Source organism: Sapajus apella, unplaced genomic scaffold, assembly GCF_009761245.1.
Source record: "Sapajus apella isolate SASKATOON/1434 unplaced genomic scaffold, GSC_monkey_1.0 scaffold12, whole genome shotgun sequence".
NCBI lineage: Eukaryota > Metazoa > Chordata > Mammalia > Primates > Cebidae > Sapajus > Sapajus apella.
The window spans coordinates 31011000-31023174 of NW_022436952.1; the positions used below are offsets into that span (position 1 = coordinate 31011000).

Consider the following 12175-nt stretch of genomic DNA (forward strand, 5'->3'; position numbering starts at 1 on the left):
CACTATGCCCCACTAATTTTTGTATTTTTAGTAGAGACGGGGTTTCACCATGTTGACCAGGATGGTCTCAATCTCTTGACCTCACGATCCACCCGTCTCGGCCTCCCAAAGTGCTGGGATTATAGGCGTGAGCCACCGCGCCCGGCCTATATGCTTCATTTTTAAAGATTGTTCTATAATAGTACAGTCCTGGTTTATACACATTTCTAATAATTCTTTTAAAACCTCATTTATTTTGATGGTTTGCTTATCTTTTAAAAAATATTTTGAAACTAGTTTTTTTTATATTTATTTTAAAAGTTACATGAGGCTGGGCATGGTGGCTCATGCCTGTAATCCCAACACTTTGGGAGGCCCAGGCGGGTGGATCACTGGAGGCCAGGAGTTCGAAACCAGCTTGGCCACCATGGTGAAACCCATCTTTACTAAAAATACAAAAAAATATTAGTTGGGCATGATTGCACACAGATGTAATCCCAGCTACCCATGAGGCTGAGGCATGAGAATTGCTTGAACCCAAGAGAAGGAGGTTGCAGTGAGCCAAGATTGCGCCACTGCACTCCAGCCCGGGCAACAGAGACTGTCTCAAAAAAGAAGTTACACTAGTTTTTGATTGATCTTGTGAACATTCTTCTCAACAGCAAAAGCTATCCTCATATCTTTGGTGTTATTTTAAATGGAAACAGAACAGGAGGCCTAAATATTCTCTCTCCTTTATGTGAGCCTAGTTTTTTAAATTTAAGTAATGTTTGTTTACATTGGCTGTAGTACTCTTACTGGTTTTCTAGTGAGGAAATTTCTAGTGAAGATGATGAGCTGGTAGAAGAGAAGAAGCAGCAACGAAAAAGGGTCCCTGCAAAGAGGAAGCTGGAGATGGATGACTATCCCAGCTTCATGGCAAAGCGCTTTGCTGACTTTACAGTCTTCAGGAACCGCACGCTTCAGAAATGGCACGATAAAACCAAGCTGGCTTCTGGAAAACTAGGGAAGGCAAGTGTGTGTATGCATGCATGTATGTGTAAGCTAGGTTGAGGCAACCTGAAGCAGTTTTAAAAAATTGGAACCACAGCTCATTTATGTGGATGTTGTCATGTTGTAATGGTAATCATTTACTTCTACAGCAAAATCTGCTGAACTTCTGGCACTGGGGTTTATACAATTCAGACTTGGGATTTTAACTTTATTAGAAAGAATGTTTTATCCTTAAAATTGAGGCTTTATAAGTGTTCAAGTGCTGAAAATACAAAATATTTCAAAGGAGTGAATTTCAAAGCAATAATTATTAAAATATCAGAAGTTAATCTGTGCGCATAGAAAAGCAATATAACCTGCTTAAGACTAACTTTTTTTAAAGAACAATTATAGCCACTCACAAACTCAGTCCTTTACAGAAAGTCTCTCCTGAAAAGACAATCGTCTCTCTGGTGACACAGAAAGATAGAGAAACCAGTGTAGCTGCCTTCAGCACTGATTTTCTGCATTATCTGACACTGCTTAATGTTGTTGCAGGGTTTTGGTGCCTTTGAACACTCAATCTTGACTCAGATCGATCATATTCTGATGGACAAAGAGAGATTACTTCGAAGGACCCAGACCAAGCGCTCTGTCTATCGAGTGCTTGGCAAACCTGAACCAGCAGCTCAGCCTGTCCCAGAGAGTTTTCCAGGAGAACCGGTAATAACTCTGTGATGCAGTGATTCTGGGGAATAGTTTCTATGAGGCTAATTAGCTGACAAATTTGTAGCTGTTATGTGTTTGTATAAGAGGTTAGTGAGAGAAAGGAAAGCAACACTACTTTGCTGGATTATTGAGAGAAATTTAAGTGTATGTTAAAGGAGAAAGTTTTTAAAAATGGAGCTTCTATTAACTCCTATGTGTCATTGTCTCTTAATTTTGAGTTTGATGCAGCAGTCTGGTAGTGGAAGCAGTCATAATCCAATTTTCAAAATCCAATTTTAAAGCTACTTCTGTAGAAATGTCAGTATTGAAACAAGTGTGTACTTTAGGCTCAATGTTTGCCATTTAGGTACTTTAGAACGGGTCCCAAAGTGGAATAGTCAAATTCTTTTGTTTAAAGGAAACATTTAAATTTTTTTAATTATAGAAGAAATATATACTTAATGCTTTTTTAGTTTATAACAACTTAAAATGAAAAGTAAAATTCTCTACTCTGAAAATTTCACTCCTCAGGTTTTACCAGTATTAATAGTTGTAACAAGTTTTTGTTTTTTTCTATTTGTGTAACTATATAGTAAATATATATATATATGAATATGGTTGCCTTTTTTAACTAAATGAGATAGACATTTATATGTGCATAAATATGTAAAATACTACAAGCACATTTAAAGTCTTGCAACTTTCAAAATCTAATGTATCCTAGATACTCTTTCCATTCATTACCTAGAGATCTGCCTCATTTTCCTAACGACTGCAGGGTATTCCATTTATGGATATGCACTATCATTTATTCAACAAGGGATATTATGTTGTCTCCAGTTTTAGAAACAGTGCTACAGGAAAGATTCCTGTACATTTATTACGTGTTCGTTTATAAACATGTAGGTAGATTTGTTGAAGTGGAAATGTTAAAGAAAAGACACCGAATTCTGATAGATGTTGCCAAATTGCCTCCAAAAAGGCTGCATAAATTTCCAGTCCCTCCAGCTGTGTTCTTTAGTACTAAGTGTTGCCATTCTTAGAGGTGAAAAATGGTATCTTCTCATTCTAATTTACACATACTTAATTAGAATGAGGGTAAACATGTTTTCATATGATTATTTATGGTTCTTTTTCTGTCAACTGCTTGTTAATGTTTTTGCCTGTTTTTATATTGGACTGTTTCATTTTTTAATTTTAAGAACTTTTTATATCTTAAGGAAAACAGTGCTTTGGCTATTCTACATATTATTTATAGTAGCTACATTAGTTAGATAGCCTTACCGGGATTCACTCTTTTCTTACTCCTTGTTAATGTAGGAGATCCTTCCTCAAGCCCCTGCCAATGCTCATCTGAAGGACTTGGATGAAGAAATCTTTGATGATGATGACTTTTACCACCAGGTGAGACTTAGACACTCTCTCATTACAAAAGGTTTTAGCATTTTAAAGCAGCTTATAGAATTCTCTGAACAAAAATGTTGCTTATTTTGGAAGGATAGAGTCAGACAGTGATTAGAACTCCCACATTCAAAACTGACTTATGGTGTCATTGTGGATTTGTTGCTTTTCTTCTATTTTATGTTTTCCCTTTGAGATGAAAACAGCTATAGTTAACTTTGTTAGTTGTTGCTTGAGTGTAAATTATCTGTAGAACAGTTTTAGGTTTTTCTTTGAGTCAAGTGGTTTCTTCTTTCTGAGCCATTTTTGAGGATGGAGGATTTGTTAGTGTTTGGTTTCTTGTCTCATTACTATTAGAATGGGACGTGGAACTGGAGGGCTGGGATCCCAGAGTTCTTGAATTGCACTACTGATTCTATTACTGTTAAATCTTGTTCTTAATGTCTTTTGTGCCTGTTGAAGTCAGTTAAGTATGTACTGAGAATGTCTGCAACTGTTGATTATAATAAGAGTATAGTGCATTGAAGATGGAACTGGTAGAAGTTGAAAGATAGCCCAGTTCGCAATATGTTTTCACAGACTCCCTCACTTCTTTCCCTGACATTACTCTCTGCTGGCATGCTGTTCTTTTTAATGATGCCTGCCGGAGACTGTTAAGATAGACTAAACATTCGGGCTATTCTAAAGAACTGAAATAACTTCCTGTATTCCTGAGTCTCTTGACAAGTTATACTTCTTAATAGAGAGTGTGTTGAGCTTGCTGTACCCTTTCTAGCTTAGTGGAGAATCAAGGACTCTGTTCAGCAGTGATATGTCAATTATTGTTCAGCCATTGTTTATCAAGATAATTTTTTTCTCTGTCAAATTTTTAATGTGCTAACTTTTGCCGAATAATTTGCGACTGCTTGTTGAGGGTTTAACCATGACTGCTGTACTGTGTCTGTGAATATGAAGAAAGGGACTTCTTAGGAAAATTACATGTAAAGTCAATATAGAACAAGTGATTCTATATTGGGGATACCTCTGGTTTTGCCCTAAAAAGAGAAAGATTGACTTTCTATTAATTTTTTAATTCATCCTGTAATGTTTGATAAAATTATTGCCATAAGTAAGTCTTAAAAGTAATGATGAGAGGGTACAGGAAAAAGGATTGGTGTGGCTGCCACTGTTCCCTGTCAGAAGTCCTGATTCTTTTTTCCGCTTCTCGTATTATATTCATTTGTCAGAAGAGTAAGGAACTCTATTTTGTTCTGGAGTGTCTAAGGAAGTACCTGATATGGGATATTAATGCTGTATAATTGTGTGAGATCACGGGAGACAATCAAAAATGTTCCAGTCCTCATTAATTGAAGTGTACATTGTTCGATGGAAAGTGCATCATAAATTAAATAGGCTTAATAAAATAAACTGAAATTACTGGGGAGAAGTTGCCTCTATTGGCAATCCTTACTCTGAAAGATTTTTTTTTTTTTTTTTTTTTTTTTTTTGCCTGGAGATCCGTTTAAAAAGAAGTAGCATTACTTGATTGGCCCTTCATCCCAATTAATAATTTTAACTTCGATAAATTCTGATTTCAGAGTTATGACTAGTCACATCTTAGCTTTTCCCCTTGCCGGTTAATTGGGGTGCTGGGGTTAATCTAAATTAAAACTTAAACTAATAGAGGTCAGCAAGGCAGCTGAAACACCTGAGTGAAACAAATGGGGCTGCCAGGCACAACTTTATCTTGGCTGTTTCCCAAGAGGGAAGTGGCAGCAAATTGGAGTTGTTTCAGCCTTCTGTAAAGGTGAATGATGGGTGACACTTGTTAATGTACAGCATCTCCGGAAGCATTCCAGATTGCTTTGCTGCTACACCAACTGCTGCCATCCATGCAGAGTCAGTAGGAACTGGACCAGTTGCCAACATCTGGCAGCACAGCAAGGAATGGGTGCAAGTCTTGAAACCCCGCAGATTCTAAATATGGTGCTTAGAACTGTGCAGGCTTTAATCACTTACCACTCTTTGGCAGCAGGCTACGACAGCTTATCCTAGCCTCGTACATCACATTCCGACATCTGCTGAGCTGCAAGGCAGCTGCACATTCATTTTCTTTTCTTGCCTTTTCTCTTTGCTTCCCATTCCCCTTTTTCTTCCCACTCCCTCTACCCTTCAGTTTTCCTCCCCCCTCCCCAATATGCTTCTTGGGAGAGATGATCTATAAAGATTACTGCTTCATTGTGTGCAAGTAATTGTGGTGATGCCAGGCCCTTGACAGACACAAGGTAGCACCTGTTCTGCTGACCTGGTTAATTTCTTCTGTTGAGTGGGATTTGCCAGAGATTGGAGCTGAAGCCAATTCAGTGATAAGGCTAAAGAAATCGGCTGTATGTTTTCTGTCACCTCCCAATTAAATTGGCTTCATAAAGTGCTTTCCTTTATTTGTTAGAGTAGTAAGCCTGAGCTAAGTGTTGCATTCAGAAGTGGTTCAATATATTACAGTGGGCCTGTGAGTTTTCATTTGTGTGTGTGTGTGTGTGTGTGTGTGTGTGTGTGTGTGTGTGTGTTGTGTGTGTGTGTGTGTGTTTTAACGTGGTCATATGGAAGAGCTGGGTGGTGAATATAACACATTTCAGTTTTTTTAAAACCATACTTGAAACCAGACTCTTTGGGTTCATGTTTTGTAAAGACGAGATTATAGCCACATTGAATTTTAATGTTCCATTGTAAGGGTTTAAAGGCTTACTTGGTTAATTCAGGTGTCTTGAAGCTGTGTAAATGCCCTAACTACTGAAAATGATGTGTGGGGTCAGAACACTCCCCCTCTACACACACGTACTCATTCACAGTTTTATTCTTTGTTTCTTAATGGGCTTTAAGTTACTATAACTTTTAAAATGCATTTGTATTATTTAACAGTGGTACGTGTGTGTGTGTGTGTGCATATGAGTTTTCATTTCTGTGTTTTTTAATGTGGTCATAATGAGTTTCACATATATGAAAACTTACATATGTATGCATATGTATGTATGTGGGCCATAGAAGATAGTATCTGATATCATAAATAATCTTATTTTTAGAGCTGAAAAGAACCTTAGAAGCAACTGAGACCCTGAGAAGTAACTTCCTGATAACATAGAGTAGAAGGCAACACTGGTAGTTAATCTCAGGATTTCTTAGACCAAGTCTTGTTCTTTCCATACCTTTATTTCTTTTCTTTTTTCTTTTTCTTTTTTTTTTTTTTTTGGAGACAGAGTTTCGCTCTTGTTACCCAGGCTGGAGTGCAATGGCACGATCTCGGCTCACCACAACCTCCGCCTCCTGGGTTCAGGCAATTCTCCTGCCTCAGCCTCCTGAGTAGCTGGGATTACAGGCACGCGCCACCATGCCCAGCTAATTTTTTGTATTTTTAATAGAGACGGGGTTTCACCATGTTGACCAGGATGGTCTCGATCTCTTGACCTCGTGATCCACCCGCCTCGGCCTCCCAAAATGCTGGGATTACAGGTGTGAGCCACCGCGCCCAGCCTATTTCTTAAATATTTCATTACTGAGCCATAAAGAGATTTCACTGTAGTATTACAGTTTTCAGTTTGTGAATAAGTAAGCTTTATTTTCATAGAACCAGAAAAAGTATTTTGTGTTAGAAAGCAATATTTTTCCTTAGAAGGCAAATGATTTATTCAACTTCTGTTACTTAACAATTCTAATGAAAAAATTAGCTTTATAGTTTTGTTACCAGTTTGGAAACTGGAATTGCTGAAAGTGTGAAGTATAGCCAGTGGTGAAGGTTTTACGAGAGGAACTGTTTCCCTGCTGCAGAAAAGCATTGCAGGATTTTACTTCCAAACGGAATTACTTTACATTTGGCCTATTTCTTGTCAAAGCTCATTCCTAAAGGCAATTTCACAAAACATGAAGGTTGTAAATGACCATGAAGGATGAGCCATTCAGAAACGTTTTCAGTATCTGCTTGTTATTGTCATGATCCTATCTGCTACTTTATAACATTAAGTCTTCTTCAGATGTGTTGTCTGTGTCACCATTTAAGGCTTTTGTTTTGTTTTGTTTTAAAACCATCAGATGATCTTTTTTAAAGAATCAGGGAAGGACCAGGATTTGCCAAACACTAGCGGCGTGCCAGTCCCTGGGCTAAGCAGATAGGTACTTGGCACGTGTCTTGATTTAATCCTCACAAGATCCTCATATTGTGATATAACTGCACTTAGCAATAAGCTATATAAAGTGATTGGTTTTATTCTTTTCATATCCCAGATCACAAACTAGTTTCTTGTCACTTCATGAGATATTTTGTTCTGAAAGGACTAATTGAGCCTAGATGTCGACAGATCAATACCTGGATTTCCAAGGGTTCATTAGGATTTTATATGTTGCTTCTAGCTCTGTTTAGTTTTGATCTGGTTTGTCCTGTCACTTTGAATCTAGCCAGGAGTGTCTAGAGAAAGGCATAATAGGTTTTGCTCTTTTGATGACCACTTTGATGGGTTAAATTTCTTCTTTCATTTGCCATCAGGACATGTCTATAACTGACATTGCCACATGCCGAACTTTTGTATCTAAGACGTTGGATAATGCCATAAACAAGTAATTACTAATTCAGTGAACTATTAAAAGTTGGTAATGTTGAGAAATAGAGAAGAGGCAGGGTTTCTGACAAGATGGTTTACTTTAATTGGTGAGTGATTAATATGGACAGGTGATGTGGTGGAATTGTATGCATTTAGATTTCAGTGTGAATAAGAGATGTCTCAAGCTACACTTATGTTAATGGTAATAGATATTTTTTATATATCTTGTTTTTATGTATTTATTTTGTTTGTTTGTTTTTGAGGCAGGGTCTCACTCTGATGCCCAGGCTGGAGTGCAGTGGTGTGATCTCAGCTCACTGCAGCCTCAACTTCCTGGGCTCAAGCAGTCCCCCCACCTCGGCCTCCCAAGCAGCTAGAACTATACACAGGCACCACCACATCCAGCTAATTTTGGTATTTGTTGTAGAGACGGGGTTTTACCGTGTTGCCCAGGCTGATCTTGAACTCCTCGGCTCAAGCAAATCCCAAAGTGCTAGGATTACAGCTGTGAGCTACCGCGCCCAGTCTGGCAGGATGATATTCTTACTATTGGCATGTATTTTTCCAGTGGTTCAATTGATGGCTAATAACATGTTTTAAAGTCTGACTTGAACCTGCCTCTATGAATGAGTTGTTGGATAATATATGCCTTCTGTTCAGGGCAGTATTTTGCTTTAGTTTTACTTTAAAATATTGCTGTTATGTGAGATCTGGATAGTGTTTCTTAAAAGTTGGGTGAAACTTATTACACATAGATTTATGATTATTTTAGAGAGGACATATGTATGAAGTTGATGAATTTTAAAATTGGCCAGCCATTGTGGCTCACACCCATAATCTCAGCATTTTGGAAGGCCAAAGTGGGTCAATGACTTGAGCCCAGGAGTTTGAGACCAGCATGGGCAACATGGTGAAACCCTGTTTCTACAAAAGCAAAAAAAAATTAGCCGGATATGATGGCTCATGCCTGTAGTTTTAGCTACTTGAAGGCCGAAGTGGGAGAATTATCTGAGACCAGGAGATTGAAGCTGCAGTGAGCCAAGATCATACCACTACACTCTAGCCTGGGCTACAGAGTGAGACCCTGTCTCACAAATATATACATACATGAAAATTTAAAATTGAAATTATGATTGAAGATATAGCATGGAATTAGGTTTCTCGGGGCATAGTAATGGTGTTTTTAAAAAACTCAAAGAAAATACCTACTGGGGGCCAATTAAATTCCAGTTTTAATAACTGCAAGATTATTTTATATACCATGTATAAGAATTTTATTGGAACTACATGGTAGTTTCTGCTTAAGACATTTTCCACCAACAGTGCTGCCATTGTATATCTGTCAGTGTTTAGACCCAGGTATGGCATCAATATTAGCATTTGGTTGCTAGCTTGGGCTCACTATTGTGGAAGCTGCACAGAACAGGAAGCAAAAGCCACATTTTAAATGCAAAGTCTAGAAATTTCATCAAACAGGAGTGTCAAGGTAAGGTGCACATGACTGGCCCTCATTTCTTTCGGCTTTCTTGCTTTAAAAAACATCAGAGCATGACTTTAGTACTACTACTTTGTTTAAACAAAGGTAAAACCTCAGAACGAAGCCTAAAACAGTACATTTTACAGGGCTAGCAAGGAACGAGATAAGAATTGGCTTAGAAGTATTGAAGAAACTTTTTCAAACACAAGTGATACCTGGAGAGTTTGCTAGGCAAATATGTGGCCAAAATTACCCTTTTTGTACTAGTGTACAGCTGCCCAGTGTCAGCTGACTGAGTATAAATTAAACACAGGATCCCAGCAGTATTTTAGCAGCCTCAAGTACAGAATTTGGCACTCCTCAAGAAATGGAGACATTACCTCTTCACTAAAGTAGGCATGAGGTCTTGATATTAATGTGTTGCTCCTTTAAAAGTAACGTATAGGAAAAAAATGATTTAGCAAAGAAAGGGGAAGTTAATAGGCATCTTCAAAAATGTGTATATATTATGAGAAAATCTTCACAATCTGTACATCTGACAAAGGACTGATAACCAGATTCTACAACAAACTCAAACAAATCAGTAAGAAAAAAAAAAAAACAACCCCATCAAAAAGTAGGCTAAGGACATGAATAGACAGTTTTCAAAAGAAGATATACAAATGGCCAACAAACATGTGAAAAAATGTTCAACATCACTAATGATCAGGGAAATGCAAATGAAAACCACAGTGTGATACCACCTTACTCCTGCAAGAGTGGCTGTAATCAGAAAGTCAAAAAACAGTAGACGCTAGCATGGTTGTGGCGAACAGGGAACACTTCTACACTGCTGATGGGAATGTAAACTAGTACAACTGCTGTGGGAAACAGTGTGGAGATTCTTTAAAGAACTAAAAGTAGAATTACCATTTGATTCAGCAGTGTCACTACTGGATATCTACCCAGAAGAAAAAAAGTCATGACTTGAAAAAGATACTTGCACACTCATGTTTATAGCAGCACAATTCATAATTGCAGAATTGTGGAGCCAACCAAATGCCTGTCAATCAACGAGTGGATAAAGAAACTGTAGTGTATGTATATGATGGAATACAGCCATAAAAAAGAATGAATTAACAGCATTTGCAGTGCCCTGGATGAGATTAGAGACTATTACTCTAACTGAAGCAACTCAGGAATGGAAAACCAAATATCATATGTTCCCACTGATATATGGGAGCTAAGCTATGAGGACACAAAGGCATAAGAATGATACAGTGGACTTTGGGGACTCACAGGGAGGAGTGGGAGAGGGGCAAGGGATAGCAGACTACAAATATGGTGCCGTGCACACTGCTTGGGTGATGAGTGCACCAAAATGTCACAAATCACCACTAAAGAACTTAGTCACATAACTAAATGCCACCTGTATCCCAATAACTTACAATTTGGATAGCATCTTAACTCTCTTTTTGCAAGTGAGGAAAATGGACCCTGAAGGAAGTATGTGACTGTTGTAAGATTACCCACTTAGTGAATTAGGACACTGAAACCTGCGTTCTTGCTCCCAGTTTGATTTTCTTTCTGGCACATTATAGTCCCTTCTTATTGGACAAGTTTCAAAATTCTTTGAGCATTTAATTTTCAAATCTCTATCTGTTTAGGAAATTTGAGATCTACTGTATCTTTTAGCACTCTGACAATTCACAAATATCACTTTTATACAGTTTTAAGCTTTATTCAGTTAACATTTATTAGTCTGAGCATGGTGGCTCACATCTATAGTCCCAGCACTTTGGGAGGCCAAGGCAGGAGGATAGCCTGTGTCCAGGAGTTCAAGACCAGCCTGGGCAATATAGTGAGACCCTGTTTCTAACAACAACAACAACAACAAAAGAACGCCTTTATTATGCCAGATGCTAGGTTTATAAACGCTAGTAAAACCAAAATCCCTGCCCAAAGAATTGTGTTACCTAACAAGAGTGAAGATCTCTCTAATTCTCTGTAGTCACAAAATTAATGTGACTTTAATAAAATTAAGGTGGAGAAAACAAATGTTGAAAAGAACAATCAGGTATTTGATATAACAATGCACATGTGGTTCTCTACCATTCTCACAAACATGCCTCAAACATTTATTAGCTTACTGGTTTACCCCTCAACATAAGCATGATCTAATTCTACAGTAATTTCTCTATAACATGTAAAAGGCCTTATGAGGCGCTATTTGACATAAACATTGGATAATACAAATTCCATATTTTCCAAGAATGTAATCATTGTTGGAAGTCAGATTGAGATGCTGGTTTCCACTGATACTTATTTCAGGATAGAAGAACCTTCAGACTGATGATAGGTAGAAGAGGGTTCATTTTGCTATTGTCTGCCTTTGTGGATGTTTGAAAATTTCTATAATAAAAAGTTAAAGATGAAAAAAGTCATATTTCTTTTTTCCTTCCATTCGTTCAACAATTATTTGAGTATCTCTGTGTATTTATTGAGTAACTGCTGTCCTAGGCTGTGCTGTCTAATGTTGTAACTACATGTGACTGTGGATTTAAATTTTGGTTAATTTAAAAAGAGTAAGATAAATGGTTCAACTCCTCAGTCACACTAGTTATATTTCAAGTGCTAAGCAACCACATGTGCTAGTTGCTGTTTTATTGGACAGTGCAAATGTAGACATTTCCATTACCACAGAAAGCTCTCTTGGAGCTCCATTACAGGCTGGAAGAAAACAAAGTTCCTGCCCTCATGAGCATTCATTCTAGCTTAGTGGCAGGATAAAACAGGGAACTACATTGTGACAAATGCAGTAGAGAATGATGAGATGGGGTATGGTGAAAACGAGCCCTAGGATAGGGAAGTGATGGTTACTGTTTTCACTTAGGATGTTTAGGAGATAAAGATATTTGAGCAGAGACCTGAGGAAGTGACAAACAGAGCTATGCAGGTGTCTGGGGAAGAGCGTTAGGGACAAAGGGGATGGATGATGGCAAGTGCACAGACTCTGAGGCAAAACCGAGGCTAGCATGTTCCAGGAAAATCAGGGAGGCCAAAGTCACTGGGGAACCGTGGGGGAGAAGGC

General features: G+C 38.0%; 1 protein-coding gene across 2 annotated transcripts in view; it reads left to right on the forward strand.

The window, feature by feature from the left end:
• AATF (apoptosis antagonizing transcription factor) overlaps positions 1–12175 on the forward strand; it is a 114777-nt gene that overhangs the window by 42796 nt on the left and 59806 nt on the right. For both annotated transcript variants that reach the window (XM_032280771.1, XM_032280772.1), the window contains 3 exons: positions 789–990; positions 1510–1674; positions 2980–3063. In XM_032280771.1, coding sequence (XP_032136662.1) covers positions 789–990; positions 1510–1674; positions 2980–3063 — 451 coding nt within the window. The remainder of the gene's footprint in view (positions 1–788; positions 991–1509; positions 1675–2979; positions 3064–12175) is intronic.